Source organism: Vicia villosa, linkage group LG5 (assembly GCF_029867415.1).
Source record: "Vicia villosa cultivar HV-30 ecotype Madison, WI linkage group LG5, Vvil1.0, whole genome shotgun sequence".
NCBI lineage: Eukaryota > Viridiplantae > Streptophyta > Magnoliopsida > Fabales > Fabaceae > Vicia > Vicia villosa.
In genome coordinates this window covers 154787388-154804201 of record NC_081184.1, presented here as the reverse complement: position 1 = coordinate 154804201, position 16814 = coordinate 154787388, and the positions used below count along the sequence as shown (strand labels likewise).

Sequence of the window (16814 nt, the reverse complement as noted above, 5' to 3'; positions counted from 1 at the left end):
TTAATCATGTTATGCTTATGATGTCATGATGTCATGATGTTATGCGAATAAAGTTTGTTAGGCATAGTGTGAGATTGTAAGGACAAACAAGTCCTTTTAATAAAACCTGCAAGGAAACGATGGTTAGTAACAAACACAATCAAGTCACACAAGTCACACAATTTTTGGCTTAAGGCTTGCATGGAGTCTGATCAGGCGTCCTTCCCCAGGGTATTTCTATGGATAAGGAGTTTTCAGCAACGGGTTCTACCAAGTGACTCAGAATTGTCAGCCCCCTCTAAAGCACCCTCGAACATGGTACATGCATACCACGCAATGATACTTTAGGAAGAAACCTATCAGAGTTGTAGTATCGGGTAGCGACCATAACTTGGCATGCACCAAGAATAGCCCTCCCACTACGTTCCTAAAAGTCAAGATGGGTTAAAGGTAACTAAAGGTCCTTGAGCTCCGACGCACCCAAAGATACATGCATAAACCTCTCTCATGCAAAAGAGGTACACAATAACCAGTGGAGGCCTAACTCAAGCGCGAACTTCATTTTGACCAACCCCAAGCATGCACAAGGGGGGTCTCCATGACTATGCCGCTCCTAATCTTAAGTGTTCTTGAATCCGGGAATAGGATTCGTCCTTCAATTTTCCCAAAACAGCCCTGAAAAATAAAGCAAGCAAAGCAAACAATAGAAAACATTTAAGTGATTCCTAAACTTTTAAGGTAACCCCTCTTTTATCGAATTTTTATCCCCAGCAGAGTCGCCAGTTCTGTAATACGGTGAACTGACTTTTAATATAATCGGAATGTCGCGGTAAGCAAGAGTCGCCACCGACTTTTATTTTATCCAAACAGGTTCGGAAAGGCAAAAAGAAACAGAAAAAAACCTTTTAAAAGAAATCTAAGTTCGGGGGGTAATTTATGCAAAGGGAAGGTGTAAGGCACCCTTTGCATCCATGGTTTTCCATGGGCTCTTAATTGCTTTGCTTGCTCGTTTGTTTAGAAAATGTAGATGAAAGAGATAGGGACTTTAGCTTGTGAATCAGCGTTGCCCTTTTGAAAAATTATGAGAAAGAATATAATAAAAAGGTTTGAGCATTGCAAGGCAATTAGGGGCAATTACCTTAAACTCAGATGATAGGTCTCTTTTTGCCTTTCAGAATGAAAGGGTCTATCCTTGCCATAAGAGGGCAGGAAGCCTTTCGTTTGGAGGTTGAAGGGTCATCGAAGCATCCTTTGCCATAAGACTGTCCCATGCCATAGAAGGGCAGGTAGTCTGAGGCAAGGATCAGAATAAGCCATTTCATAGGCAGCCAGAAGATACCTCAGCCTTTTTCCGTGGGCAACTTCCGAGGGTCGAGGTCATGTTAGTGTATCGAAGGCAGCATCATTTTAGGGTCTCATGACCTTTTATCGAGGCAACATGGCTGAGGTATCCTCATATTCGAGGGACTGGCTATTCTGCAAAAACACAAGGCAACAAGGCAACAGACAACAGGCAACAGAGAGGGTTACCCAAAAGCGTGCGTGTGTGCACCAATCACGTGATTATATTCAATTATATTATCTTGTAAATTAGTGAGGCTAATTCAGTTTAATGGTTGTCACTCCCTAAATTACTAGCCACGCAGATAACATAAGGCAAGAAACAGTAATACGGGGGAGGGGACAATGAAACCAGCGGATCCCTTAATCAGGGTTTGACACAAGTAATAATTAAACAGAAAGAATAAAGATTAGAGTTTAGGGTTACCAAACTCGTAGCTTTGGCGATCAACGAACCCTGAAAAGGCAAACAACCCAAAAATTGGGTGAGTGTATGGCTAATTCAGAGGCGAACGTCTCTAACCCTAAAATAAGAAGGTCGAGACAATAATTTGAAATAAGTAATTAAATAAAGGGCACTTAACTTTTTGCATTTGATCTGATATGGTTGGTGGGGGAAGCCTCGGAGTTAACCCTAAAAAATGGCAAAGGCAGATAATCGGTGAATGTATGCATAGTTCAAGAAATATAAGGGCAAACCCTAAAATCAACGGAAACAAAATAGACTTTGAAATAAATTAATACTTAACTTCGTGAAAATCGTGGCGCGTAGTCGGAAGGCGCTTTAAGAGTAACCCTGAAAAGGCATGAAAAATAAAATGTATTCAGTGTAGGGCAAACCCTAATTAGGATTCAAATTGAGTATAATGGTAAATGGATTTAATTAATTGAGTGTGAAAATAATTTATTAGGAATTTTTGGAATTTAAATAATGCATATATGAATTTTCTAAAATAAATAAATAATTAAGAAGATAAAATAATATATTCATATATTAAATCAAAAGGAAAAATTTTAAATATTAAATATTATTAAAAAAATAAAATGTTTGATTATTATTATAAAGTTTTATGTAAATAAAAGAAAGAAAAAAAACAAATAAAACAAGTATATATATATATAATAAGGTAAAGTGGCTGTGTAATTAAAATTAAAAAAAAATTCTAAAATACTTAACTTCTGATCAGTTGTGGCTCGTTGGTGAGGGTCCATGATGGACTTGCGTTGTGGGACGTTGGATCTTGAGCTGGTTGGATCTTAAGGCTAGGATTAGCCAGTGCGTCGTATGCGTGCATGGGCTGCCAACACTGAATCTGTGAGCATTGTTAGTCATGGAAAAATAAAGAAACAAAACGCATGAGGCAAGGATCGATCCCCTGCCCTTGCGCATGAACACCTTTATCACTCGTCGCTTCACCACTGGACCACGCGTGATTTGCTGTTAATGTCATGAACAACAATCGTAATATAAAAAACAAAGTCGCTAATTAAACTAAAAAAAAGGTCTCACGCCCAGCTTCTCTTCATCTTCCTCGTTGGATGCTGAAAAACAACATCGTTTTTTTATGTATTTTCTTGAACCTGCAACCTTCATAAATTAACAACACCTAATATAAATTTAAAGTAAAAGCATGATCCGATTGGAATTGGTGCCACGGTTTCAGTGATGCCATCGATTTGATTCAATTTTGCCTCAAACTAAAAAACCCAATTCAAAGCTCTGCAATCTAACAATGGCAGATCATGATCCCTGCACTTAATCTCAAATTAAACCATTCCAATACGTTGCAAATACCATTACTAACATGAATACGTAATTAAAACATATTTATAATGACCGAATGAATGCAATCGATTTTGAACGAAAACTGAAACAAACCGTGATATGGTGAGGGCGATTCGCTACGCTGCAGCACCTGGGAACGATTGGAAACGTTTCAGAATCCTTCTAGCATGCTTGTTTGATCTTCAAGAGGCCTTGAATTCAGTTGCAATTTGGAAAACGAATTTGGTTTTTTGTGACTGAGAATCTGTACGTGGGAGCAGTTTTTTTCTGTGAATTAGGATTAGTTGTTGTTACTGTACGTGAGAAGATAGGGGTTAGTCCCTTATTTATATTAAATTTCTTAGGTTAAATAAAAAAGGTAATGATCAAATAATTAAATCATATAATAAAAAAATTAAAATCAAATTTAATTTGATTTCAATTCTTAATATATTGGATCAATTATATTGATTCATTCCTAAAATGCAACATTTTTAAAAATGAACAAATTATTTTTTTATTTTATTTTTTTGGATATTTTGTGAATAAAAATGAAAAAAAACTTAAAAAATTAATATTTTTAAAAAATGCTTAAATAGTAAAACGAAAATTGAATATTAAAATAATAAAAATGCAATTTTTTGTGATTTTTTGAATAAATAAAAATAAAGTTAGAATTAAAATTAGAAAACAAATAAAAGGGCGAAAAGTTAAAAGTGAGAATCGAGCCCGGGAACACTCGCTCTTGTATCTTTTACCCTCAAATCCTTACCAACCATGTCATGTCACTTATTTGAAATAAAATGACATTTGCAACTACATGAGGGCAAATTTTGGGGTATGACAACTATCACTCAAAATAATAAAATTGATGTTGGGACCATCGATTTCCAGAACTTCAGTATATGGGATGTCTAGTTTCTCATAAATGACTTTGTTTATGTTCTCAGGTACATCTCCTAAGCTAGCCATGATATACTCTAAAAGGGATAAACAACAAACACACGGAAGATGGTTAGAAGATTGTACCCGGGCAATAATGCAGAGTGAAAATACTAGTTAAAGTAGAGAAAGCTTGACAATGCGAAGGTCCTAACAAGAAAGGAAGATGACAAAAAACAAAGATCACAAAAGTGCTGAAGACGAAGAAGAAATAGGTCACAAGAACATATGAGAGGGAACAAAAAGTTGTTTGAAATGTCATAGCGGCCCTTATATAGTAAAAGGGATGAGCAAATCAATGTTGGTGAATGGAGAAATTTGGAAGGTGAAAAATCAACATTTCAGATGATGCTTCGAAAATGCAACAACACTTAAGTGCACTAGGTGAAAAATCAACATTTCAGATGATGCTTCAAAAATGCCACAACCCTAACTTATAAACCTAGGGCCTGATGTAAAGTAACTTGGGAAACGTTTTAACGATGAGATGAGCATTTAGTGAAGTTGTCTCGAGACCTCTTCCACTTCTCCACATGGGATCATATTAGACGTACCGGACCCAGATTCTGGAAGACTTCCCATGCACCACGATATAACAAATCTTGCGGGAAACTGTTATGAAACGACTTCAAACCCAATACAAGGAAGACCCAATTTCACCCAGTATATAAAAGCCACCATATAAACCGAAACATGTATAATTTTCCAATTTATAACTAACTTTATTTCCATTATTCAAAGACAAACTTGAGCGTGAGAGTAATAACCTTGTAGATCCACCTTACTTAACCTCACAAAAACAACACAGAACACCATCTTGAAGATCTGCATCGACAATCTAATTTTTTAACGAAATAATAATAATAATACTAATTTTTTTAATGAAATATCATTTACTATTTGTTATTCTTCTATCTCCTATTTTTTAATTCCTTATCTATATATACTAATAATTAAAAAAAAAAAAAAAACACACAATTTTTTTAACATAAAAGTAATTACATTTTTTGACGTTAAATTCAGCTAAAGAGAAACAGTAAAAATAAACAAGAAAGACTTGAACACCCCTTACAAATAAAGAAATCATTGTCACAAAACAATGCCAACTAAATCAGACATAGAAAAAAATGTCTCTTCCATCCGACATCATGTGGTTTTCAATTCCTTCATTCACCGGTAATTTCTTTCTCCTTTCTCAATTCATTTCTATTATTCTTCATTCATTTCTTAACAATGCAAATGTCCATCTTTGATGAATTCTCACCATTTTTACAAACATATAGACATTCTTATCTAATTCATTGTAATTGAAAAACAAAATCTCAAATTTAATATTTGCTTCATGATTCAAGAGGGTTCCCAATTCCCATCATTGTTTTTGTTTTTTTGTTGTTTATTGATTGTGAACAAAAGTTGCATGCATAATGCTTGTATTAAGTCTTCTGCGGTTTTAGAAAGTTTACTTTTCAACACATATGACCAAACAATTTTCATGTCTGTTAATTCAAACAAAAATCTGACTTTTTTGTTTTATAGACCAACCACTCAATAAAAAATGAAAAACTCCCACATGGGTGCGTGTAGTTTATGAATTGTATATTGATCTTTATTCCCTTTCGAAAAAATTGACTTGATTAGCCTCCATGCTGCAATGGAATTAGTCTTCCAACCCTGCAGTGGAATTAGTCTGTCGCCAGCATTGTTATAGTTATATTTTATTCTTGAAACTTTATATTTGTTTACTTTTTTGTTGCAGAAACCTTATCAGTTATCATCATTGTAGAAATTCGTTCGATTTTTATGTTGCCAAGTGCCTATAACCAGATATATTTGTTGCTTTCTCAGGTAGATTAACTTGACAGCTGTTAGTGGGTTTCAAGGATGTCGATGAATAGACGTTTGGAATTCGGGAGGCCTGTCTCAAGTATGTTATGATTTTTTCGTTATGCGACATTCTCTTGCGTTTAACTAGTTTACCCTTATCAAAAGTCTCATATGTCTACTCGTGAAATACAAAGCCGTTTTGGTTTAGTTTTTCCTTGAGAGGTTGAATGATTGGCAGGTGTCTTACAGGTAAAAGAAGATTGAAGGATTTATTGGTTCAAAAAGATAATCGTTTTTGCGCTGATTGTGGTTCTCCAGATCCTAAATGGGCGTAAGTTTATTCAATTTTCTTCAAAACTTTTTTCTTTATGATTTATGGTCGCTCTCAGAACGAAGGTTTGAGTGTCGTGTTTTTTTTTCCTTCTGTAAAGGGATTATGAGACGTCGTTGTAATTGCTTATCCAAAATAACCTTTTCTTAGTTATAAATATGTAGAAAGTATATTAGCTTTTCTTAGCTGAAATTCAATTTCTTGAACTGCTTTTTCAGGTCAGCCAATATTGGAGTTTTTGTATGCTTAAAATGCTGCAGTGTGCACAGAAGTCTTGGTACTCATATATCAAGGGTACTCACTCATTCATGATCTTTTACTTCAAACTATTTTCTTTTTATTGATGAGAAATAATCAATTGATTTCCTTTTCCACCTGTCTTGAAATAGTTGAAAAACTAATTGTATATATACATACATTTATACATCCATTTCCTTTTTCCTTGTTAGATTTTGTCGGTGACATTGGATGAATGGTCGGGTGATGAAATAGATGCAATGATGGAAGTTGGAGGAAATGCCTCTGCAAATTCAATTTATGAGGCTTATATCCCGGAAGGATATACAAAGCCTGGACCAGATGCCAGTCATGAGGAACGTGAAAAATTCATCAGGTTAGACATGCTTAACATTAAGAGTCCCACGTTGGATGAGAGATGGCCTGAACGTATGTTTACAAATCAGTTTTGCAAAGTTGAGTTAGACGCAACCCAAAATTCTAAGACTTACAAAGTGTCATTTGCCTTATTTTATAAACCTGGTACATTTTTTGTCACCATAAAGTACACAAAAGATATCGAGATGAAAACTTATATTCTCAACCCTTTGTTCTTTCTTATTCAACTTTTTTTACTCTTCTTTTGTGTTATTCTTTTTAATCACAGTCCATTGTGCTTGGTCAAGTTAGCATCAACTTTGGTACCAGTCCCGTCAATGTTCTAGTTAAGACTAGCATTTTAATAGTGGCATTTATAATTCCAGGGGAAAGTATGAGCGTCAAGAATTTTTGAAACATAGTCTGCGCATTGTATCAAACAAAAGCAAAAGCAATCGTCAATCAAGTTTCGCCAAAAAGATTATGGATAGCTTTCGAACTACTAGTGGTTCAAAGAATATGGTAATTGTATATGTTCCCTTTGATTAAATATATGAAGGAATAGTACTGTTTCATGGATGTTTGATTGATATTGATGTTGAATATAGGAAGGAATGGTAGAATTCATTGGAATGTTGAAAGTGAAAGTGGTCAAAGGCACAAATTTAGCAATCAGAGATATGATGACAAGCGATCCATACGTTATTTTGAAGCTTGGCCAACAGGTTGATTGTTTTCATTAGCATAAGAATGATATCTGTTGACAACTTTCTTTTTGAACTGACAACGATGTTATTACATTCAGACTGTTCAGACGGCCATAATAAAGAGTAATTTGAATCCGGTTTGGAATGAGGAACTTATGTTATCTGTTCCTCAGCAATATGGAACGATAAGTTTGGTAAGGTTAAATTTTATCGCGCCTTATAAATTAAAATTGTCTTGTATTGAATATGAAAACTAACAACTAGGTTGATTTTATTGCAGAAGGTATTTGATCATGACTTGTTTTCGGCGGATGATATAATGGGAGAAGCAGAGATTGATCTTCAACCTCTGATAACATCTGCGATGGCATTTGGAGATGCTGGAATGTTTGATGATATGCAAATAGGAAAATGGCTGAAATCAAATGACAATGCACTTGTAGAAGATAGCATAGTCAATATCATTGATGGTAAGGTTAAACAAGATATGTTAATCAAGCTTCAGAATGTTGAATGTGGAGAATTAAACTTAGAACTTGAGTGGTTATCTCTTGATCATTAGGTGAATTACTGTTATGAATCTCTTCTTATTGGTCTGTTAAAGAAATATCTATATATTTTGTTTCTACTTAGTACACTAGTTTTTTTGATCAAATAGAGATAATGTTTGGTTTGAAATTCCAATATTCATGTTGATTTAGATTTTGGGTTCATGGGATTGTGCCAAATTTAATTTGATACACAAATTGATTTCGTTTCTATTGCAGAAGTGTGCATCATGGCTATTTGACTAGGTTCTCATAGCTTGTTCTACTTTAAGGTCGGATGAGTATAAATACAATTGAATACAAATTAGTCAAATCTTTTTAAAATTTAATGAGGTCTATTAAGGCCGCCCAATTAAATAGAGTTGGAGAATTTGATATTTTACTTGTGTTTTGCGATCGCTTAGATCCAGCCCTAAATAATGACACCGAAAAAAAAATTAGAACTTCATCAACTTAGCTATGTGTTCTCTAAGTTTTCCACTATACCACCCCCTATAAACAATCATGTCATTATCCACTATCTTAGTATAAGTTTTCCACTATACCACCCCTGTAAACAATCATGTCATTATCCACTATCTTAGTATTATTTATACTATTACCATAGCTTTTGTCACTATGGTACTTCCAAACTCCATAGAGGGTCTCAGTTGCGGCTAATTTCAAAATAGATGTTCTCCACCCTTTTCCCTTCGTACACCGGATTAATCACGTAAGCACCTCATTCCATTCTTTGGGATTTCGCTTAACTTGGATCCAGTCAAGCACTTTGGACCAAATAATCTTGAGCTCAGAGCATCCATAGAACAAATGTTTAATGGTTTCCTCATTTGAACAAAAACAACACTGTTAGCCACCATACCAAACTTGAACAGACGATGTTTGGTGGTCAATCTTCCATGGCACGCAAGCCATAAAGTCATAAGCGCCCTAGGCCTTGCAGCATTATAGTGGAAACGATTGCGCCAAAGCAATTTTGGAGTATCAATTCGCAACATATTGTACACATCCTTCATTCTAAATCTATCCTTGTCTTACAATTGATCCCATAATTATTGGACATCTGCAATGCTCTCTCTTTACTTAAGGATAGTTTTCATAATCCAAGAATTATAAGTTTTAATACGAACATTCATCAGGCTTTCCTTTTTCAAATAATATGTGTGGATCTATTTCTCCCACAAACTATCAGATTTACCTCTAAAATTCCACAACAATTTCAACATTGATACCTTGTTCCATATCTTAAGATCAATGATGTTAAGGCCCCCATAATCCCGAGGTCTGCAACAATATCTCACGTAGTGGGATTCTTTCTGCTAACATCATATCTACCAGTCCAAATAAAAGACATGCACACAGATTCAATCTTGTGAATAACATGTTTTGGAATATGAAAACATTGCATCCTTTAATTTGCAATGGCAAAAGTCACACTCTTTATAAGCTGAACACGCCCTGCATAACTCAGAAGTTTAGTGCTCTAATGTTTAATTCCTCATACTATCTCATCTACCAAAGTCATGTAATGGTGGATGGAGAGCTTTTTGCAAGTCAGAGGCACACCCAAGCACCTGAAAGGGAGGGGGCTCTCTCTAAAAGTAGTTAGGCTGATAGTGTTCTTCTTTATGCTATCATCCACTCCTCCAAAATAAATTCTACATTTTTCAAGATTTGCTTTAAGACCAAATGACATTGATAAGTTGTTGAATGCACTCATTATAAGCTCAATAGATTTATAATCACCTCTTAAAAACAACAGAAAGTCATCTGCAGAGGACAAATTAGTAATGCGAAGCTTCTCACATTTGACATGATGATTAAAATCATGGTTCCTCTGCATTTTGTGTAAGATTATGTTCAAATACTCCATAATGACAACAAAAATGAGAGGGAATATGGGGTCACCTTGCCTAATCTCACGTCTTGCTTGCAAAAAGGTTATAGTGACATCCATTGATGTTGAACCTGTAAGAAACAATGGTAACAACAAGCATGATCCATCTAACAAACTGGTTAGGCATGCCAATCTCCTTCAAAATACACTCCAGAGCATTCCAATTCACCATGTCATAAGCTTTTTGGAGATCTATTTGCATCATACGGGTACCACCTTTCCTAAAGTAACCTTTAATCAATTCATAGGCCAATAAAATGTGATTGTGGATTTGTTGCCCAGGAACAAATGCACCCTGACATTGACTAATAATGCTGCCAAGCACCTTCCCCAATCTATCAGTAAGAGTTTTGGAGATTATTTTATACACAGTAGTGCATCCAACTATAGGTCTATAATCCTTATTGGACCTAGCCTCATAGTCTTAGGAATGAGAGTCACTACAATGTTGTTAAAAGCCTTATATAACCTTTCATCAGGGTCGGTCATGACTCTTTATAGGCCCAAGGCAAATATCAAAAGTGGACCCTTAAAAAAGTGAACAATTAATCAAAAGATTTAGTCATAAATAATACTAAAATTGTTAATTTTTTTTAATATATTATTATAAAATAAATTTAATGATCTATCTTTTTAAAACAAAACTATCCATAATTTAAATTAAGTTTGAATTAATTAAAAAATATATAAAATTTTATAAATATTGTGTTAGATTAGATTATTTTAAATCAAGTTGTTTTAAATTTGTGAATTTAATTTATTATCCATTCATAAGAATTAATTAATAATAATATTAATATCCAATTTTTAAAATTTATTACTATAAAATAAACTTTAACAATATATTTTTTTTATAAAATAAGAGCAAGAAATAAAATAAAAAAGGTTAATAAAATTAATATTATATATAATAAAAAATAGAAGTTAATATACGGGTACCACCTTTCCTAAAGTAACCTTTAATCAATTCATAGGCCAATAAAATGTGATTGTGGATTTGTTGCCCAGGAACAAATGCACCCTGACATTGACTAATAATGCTGCCAAGCACCTTTCCCAATCTATTAGTAAGAGTTTTGGAGATTATTTTATACACAGTAGTGCATCCAACTATAGGTCTATAATCCTTATTGGACCTAGCCTCATAGTCTTAGGAATGAGAGTCACTACAATGTTGTTAAAATCCTTATATAACCTCTCATTCTCAAAGAAATCCATGATTTCAGTTATCACATCATCTTTGACTACCTGCCAACTAGCTTTGAAAAATCTAGCACCATAGCCATCAATACTAAGAGCTTTCAGGTCACCTATGCCATTCAGATCTTTAAGAAGCTCTTGCTCACTAACTCGGGCCACTGGGCTCTCTATGCTCCATACTAAGTTGAGGCCTCTCTCTCATGGCCATCACATTAATATATTGTACAATGTTGTCATTAGTGCCCATTAACCCTTCATAGTAATTCAAGACTTCAGCCTCAATATAACTTTGGGATGTAAATCATTTTTGTACAAATGCCTCATGTTCTTTGCATTATGTTTAGTCTTAATGGAAGCATGGAAGTATGAGTTATTACCATCACCCAACCTCAGCCACTCAAGTTTAGATTTTTGCTTGAATACTTTTTCCTCAAGCTCATTCCATTTGATAACATCTTCAATACACTTTTTAACATCCTCAATTTTGATAATGTTCATCCTATCATCAATGAGAACTTGTTAGGCTGTAAGCAGGTCAGATATTGCTTTGTTAATATTATGTTGTATGTGTAAAAGAGACTTGCTGAGATTCTTCAAGATTGGTTAAAGTCTATTTAATTTATCCCACAACACATACATAGGTCTACTAACCACACAGTTAAGGAATTTGAAATGAGCTTTTATGAATTCATGCTTCTCCTGACCTGTCAAATATATAAGAGAGTGATCAGAAACACTAGGAGGCAAAATTTTGAGGGTAGAATCCATATTGTCTTGAAACCCTTCCATGTTCTCCAAACCCCTATCAATTCTTGAGTAGCTATTGGCATGAAGCCACGTTATGAAGAGATAGAACACGCATGAATAAGAGAAATCATAAAAACCGTTGAAAAAGAAAACAAGAAGAGATGGAACACACATGAATAAGAGAAAATAAAAATACATTTTAAAAAGGAACAAGATAGGAACAAGATGGGCCCCACATACTCTTAATAATAATAAAAATCAAATATTTAATTATTTAAACAAGACTAAATTGTATATGCGACATTATTTTGACTGTCCATAAAACTTGTGTTTTTTTATAAATATTGTCCTTATACATTTATTTACCTCTCACACCCAAAGTTTGTCATTGCGTAGGAGTGAAGATACTTTTTCGAATACCAGGCCTTTGTCCCGTTTGATTGTGGTCCTCATGACGAATTTCTATCTTGAAGAAATGTAAAGGCCTAGAGAGTGAGAGCATGTAACCTTGGGAATGCGCACATTAAATGCGAGTCTTTTTGCAAAATATTTCGCATGGATATCCTACCTCGTGGCGCTATACTATTATGGTAGGGGTGACACTAGACTTTAAAGTGCTCAAGTTCACTCAATTGTGGTAATAATCCATAGGTGGATCTTGTCTGTTAACTTTTGTCTGTCGGTCTTTCTTTGTTATACACTACTGGTTTTTCTCCCTCATTGCGTTATATAAAGGCAGTTTATCTTCTTATACTATGTTTCACCTTTTGCACTAACTGTCATTTTCTTTCTTTTCCAAATCCGATTATCCTTCTTTGAACTCCGATGAAAACATGTTCTTCATATGTGCATTTCCTTTTCAAATTTTGAAACTTTTTCATGTACAAAGCCTCTGGCATTAAAATATTTATTCCAAAGAGATGATGGAATTTTGCTCCCCGATGGAGCTGATGGAGTGGTAAATTTAGAGGAAATCCTCTCCAGATCTATGCAGGTCTCTGCCTCTAGACCAATGGTGTATTTATCTCTATTAACCTTGTGCTTTTATCCCGTATTGGAAACCAAGTTTCATCATCCGCTCTCAACTTTCACGGTGGTAATGTGTATGGCTCAAAATTATAAATGTATCCTCTATCAGCCTTGTCTTCTTTTCACCTTGGGTTATCAAGTTTGAGGCTTTGCTTTAGGATTTGGGAGACCACGCCACTCCCTGATCATCCCTCCTCTTCACAGGAAGAGACTTCTTCTTAGCAACAGACGTGTGGACCATCTTCTTTGAAAAAAGTTAAAAAAATAAATTTATATAAAAATAATCTCATTAGTTAGAAGATTCAAATGTACAAAACACTTACACGAATAATCAACAACCTTTTTCGTTATTCTTATCGCTTCGATGGTACTCCACCACCTCCATTGATTTCATAATCTATAATGCCTCCAAGAACTTGACAGTCTCTCTTTCCGTCTCCTCGGGAGGTCACAGTGGAAACAGTTTAATGGCACGTTACTCGCAAATGCAAGGGAAAATAGTGATCATTGGTCTCTTAAAATATGATCATAGAGAACTCCCCTCTTCCCCATACCCTCACGAATTAATCCTCACGGTTTAATAATTGGACAAATATGGGCACCCAGTGTAGGTGTGATTTCCAAAATCTTAATATGATCTATAAGCATGGGTACTTCTAATATGGTGAGGTACCGGGTACGCATTCGTACCGGGTACACGCACCGTACTCGTGGTACTTCATTTTTTCTCATTATTTGATTTCGAGTGAAAATATATTATTTTTTAAAATATATTTATATATTTTAATTTCTTTGCCATTATATATTAACATTATTTTTTATTTTTTAAAACTTTTATAGTGATGTTTGTTGTGAACCTAACAATTTAGTTCTCCACACATACATTCTATAGAAAACTCTTATATTTTACTAACGTACTTGTACCTTGATTTTTTTTAAATGTCGTATCCCGTACCAATATCGGTACCCGCATCGGGTACCGTACCCGTACCTATGCATCATAGTATATAACCTCTTGATAATGGTCTAACTGTTTATTTGTATTTGGGAGGGGATACGCGATGTTCTTGGGGACATGTGACTCAAATACGATAAAAGGAATCCCCACTCGTAGGTCGTAAATGTCAAGATGGTACATGTAAAATAACTGACCTTCTTGTCTTTGAGGCATCATCATATTGACCATTTCACCCTCGTTACATGTTTCTAATATGACATCACCTTCATCTCTAGTAAAAAACTTGTAAAGGCCCTTACGAAACGAGGCCATCGTTGTCTTTCTAGCGGAGAGGGTCTTAATCCCATCAACACCTCCACCAAAGCGACTAATATTGCTAAGTACCGTACAATATTTGATGGTAGTTAGCAGTATTAGTCGCTATAGGAAAAGACAATGTTACTATCTATATCACTATAGTCTCTAGAGTCGGGACTACTATAATTGCGGTCATAACTCCCAAACATTCTTAACTCTACGAGATTCCTTTAATTTGCTACACAATGTATCCACATCTCACAAATCCCATATTGTATATTGGTCTTACTACATAATCATTTTTATATAACTTTTTAAGAATCGCTGTCTCTAAATCGTGAAAAATAAAAGGACAAAAATAGGGAAAATGATGAATACCTGAAGCGTGTTTGATTAGATAATGAATATGAACTCAAATAAAAAAAATGCAAATTGATATGTAAGCGCAAATACAAATGCAAAAGAAAACAATTGAATAAAAGTAATCATGACCCGTGTATTTAAAGGGTTTGATTTGCCTCTAGGCCGGGTAGGTACATTATAACGTAGCTAATAGGGTCATAGATACGAAGGCAAGGATAAAGCATTAACGATCCACATCACGAGCATGTAAATAGATCAATGGTGCACATCACTTGGTGCTTCCTTCGCATTTAGACAACTATCAAATGCAATTATTTTAATAAAAATGACCACGTTGCTCAATTTTGTTTCATAAAGAAAGGTCATAAAAGTAAACATGGTTATACTCTTTCACATTTTTATAAAGAATAATCATGATGGAAATAATACCATCTTAAAAGAATTTGAGTTTGAGCTAACTCAAATTTTCAAAATGATTTGTAAGATAATATTGTCCAATAACGGAAGGTAAAAACTTTATAGCAGGCGGTGTAACAAAATTTAAATAAGCTCATATACCATGTTAAAGTATGAGTCTTAACTCTATTATGAACATGAATGAAGTTTTAGGATCAAATATATATTCCATTCATAAAATAAGAGTAATACAAAGTGATAATGCACGTATATAGATGCAATGATCCTAACTAATATCAACTAGAATTAGGTACAAAATTTCAACGAACTTCTAGAGGCGATGTCTACCTAGTAGTTAATTAGCTTACTAACTTGTCTCACAAGCCTGAAGCCACCGTATGCTATCTTTCTTATTCTTACGATCAACGAGTTACCGAAAACTACTTGACACAGCAATAAAAAAATTACACAATAGTTTAAATTTTAAAATATAGTCTAAGCCACAAACTCAACTCGAAGGGTCCCGTAGCACTAATTGCAATTTGTTATTTCCATCATCATTTTCTATTTCACCAATATTGTTACCACGCAAAGCTTCATTTTGTACCCGCTTTCTGTATTTGAACACATAGATCAAACTGGAAGCCAAAATCAGAAAGGCTCCCACGATTCCACACGCTAAACTAGCCGCCTTCAATGCATTTGCAACTCCGTCTTCCCCGGAGTCTCTACTCCATGACGGCGGTCGTGGAGTGGGGTTATCCGTTGTAATGGCATTTGGCATTGCCACGTCGGAGGAAGACGAAGACGACACTGTCGGGGATGAATTGTCACTGTTGAAGAAGGATCTCATTTCTGGCGAAGAATGCGTTCCCGCCGGTGATAAGGTCTGAAAGAGAAGGCCGTGATCGGAAGGACGGAGGTCTCTGGAGGAGGAATATCCGGCGAGAATGAGAATGAGAATGACAAAGACGGCGAGGGTAGTAGATTCAGCCATGAGATTGTGGTTTGGGAGTTGCAATGGAAGGTGAAAGGTTATATAATGAACTCCGAGTGTTTATACGGTGCTGTTTTGAAAGAAGAACAAGAACGCGAAAGAGAAACAGTGAATTTTGTCTTTACATGGAACAACTGTCGGAGAAAAAAAGCTCCTATTGTTCTATTCTCGCCGCTTTCTACTTTGTCTTTTGCTAATCACTTAAGAGAATATTTTGACTTTTTTTTTCCTTCCGTGACTTGATTAGTTCATTAATGAGTTTGGATAGATAAAATTAAATTTTTGCCCGTGATTGATGGCTAGTAAAAATAAAATTCTTATGAAATTGGTAAGATAGCTCCAGATAATTAAAATAACCTCTTTTTTATATAATAAAATTTATATAAAACTGGAATAGTAACGAGAAAGTCGCAATCTGTAAACAATCAAAAATTTGTTTTCTATCTCGTAGTCTTGTTAAACTTTACATTCATGTGTTGAATATTTTTACTAAAATAAACATTCACTAAAATAAGTTGCACTTTAGGAGGGACGATGCTCTTGTTAGTAAAGCTGCTAAGGTCAAAATTTAAAATTGTAACACTAAAATCATTTAAAGTTTTGTCGAAATCAAAGTCCATTTAAAGTTTTGTCGAAATCAAAGTCCATACGATATACCCCACTGCCTCTCAATATATGATTATGTAACTTTCAAGATTGGGCTCTAGAAAACACAAAAAGTGATGAGGTAGCCTCTAATGCCGAGTACAAACTAAATCCCCCAACTCTACCGGGTAAAGAAACCACCCTTTATTGAAGGTCCCCGAAGAAAATGATGGGTCATCAAGAGGAGGAAGCATGCATATTAAGTCAGGAGAATCGGGAACACCAATGAGACCAATGCTCCAGGACCACTAGAG

At 34.8% G+C, this 16814-nt stretch overlaps 3 protein-coding genes across 4 annotated transcripts; 1 reads left to right on the top strand and 2 right to left on the bottom strand.

Moving 5' to 3' along the window:
• The first annotated feature begins 5127 nt into the window (after positions 1-5127).
• LOC131607859 (ADP-ribosylation factor GTPase-activating protein AGD12-like) lies at positions 5128-9040 on the top strand. 2 transcript variants are annotated; one of them, XM_058879813.1, is made up of 9 exons: positions 5128-5203; positions 5873-5951; positions 6101-6182; positions 6401-6476; positions 6632-6795; positions 7163-7298; positions 7385-7501; positions 7582-7677; positions 7764-9040. In XM_058879813.1, the coding sequence occupies exons 2-9, from the start codon at positions 5909-5911 to the stop codon at positions 8043-8045; spliced, it is 996 nt and encodes a 331-aa protein (XP_058735796.1). In that variant the 5' UTR covers positions 5128-5203; positions 5873-5908; the 3' UTR covers positions 8046-9040. The 2 variants fall into 2 exon arrangements, with proteins under 2 accessions (XP_058735796.1, XP_058735797.1); XM_058879814.1 differs by lacking the exon at positions 5128-5203 and adding an exon at positions 5609-5734.
• Positions 9041-9529: 489 nt separating this feature from the next.
• LOC131605787 (uncharacterized) lies at positions 9530-14174 on the bottom strand. The gene is made up of 4 exons (XM_058878096.1): positions 14057-14174; positions 11766-11832; positions 11506-11627; positions 9530-9999 (listed from the first exon to the last, which is right to left on the bottom strand). The coding sequence occupies exons 1-4, from the start codon at positions 14172-14174 to the stop codon at positions 9530-9532; spliced, it is 777 nt and encodes a 258-aa protein (XP_058734079.1).
• A 951-nt stretch (positions 14175-15125) lies between these two features.
• LOC131607858 (uncharacterized) lies at positions 15126-16035 on the bottom strand. Its single transcript, XM_058879812.1, has one exon. It carries the CDS (start codon positions 15913-15915, stop codon positions 15427-15429), a length of 489 nt encoding a protein of 162 aa, XP_058735795.1. The 5' UTR covers positions 15916-16035; the 3' UTR covers positions 15126-15426.
• Between the last annotated feature and the right edge of the window lie 779 nt (positions 16036-16814).

Coding starts and splice junctions, on each gene's coding strand:
- LOC131607859 (XM_058879813.1), top strand. CDS start 5,909: ATGTCGATGAATAGACGTTTGGAATTCGGGAGGCCTGTCTCAA. Junction 5,952..6,100: donor ATTCGGGAGGCCTGTCTCAA/GTATGTTATGAT, acceptor GGTGTCTTACAG/GTAAAAGAAGATTGAAGGAT. Junction 7,678..7,763: donor AATATGGAACGATAAGTTTG/GTAAGGTTAAAT, acceptor ATTTTATTGCAG/AAGGTATTTGATCATGACTT.
- LOC131605787 (XM_058878096.1), bottom strand. CDS start 14,174: ATGGCCTCGTTTCGTAAGGGCCTTTACAAGTTTTTTACTAGAGATGAA. Junction 11,628..11,765: donor TGTGTGGTTAGTAGACCTAT/GTATGTGTTGTG, acceptor CATTGATGATAG/GATGAACATTATCAAAATTG. Junction 10,000..11,505: donor GTGGCTGAGGTTGGGTGATG/GTAATAACTCAT, acceptor TGTTTCTTACAG/GTTCAACATCAATGGATGTC.
- LOC131607858 (XM_058879812.1), bottom strand. CDS start 15,915: ATGGCTGAATCTACTACCCTCGCCGTCTTTGTCATTCTCATTCTCATT.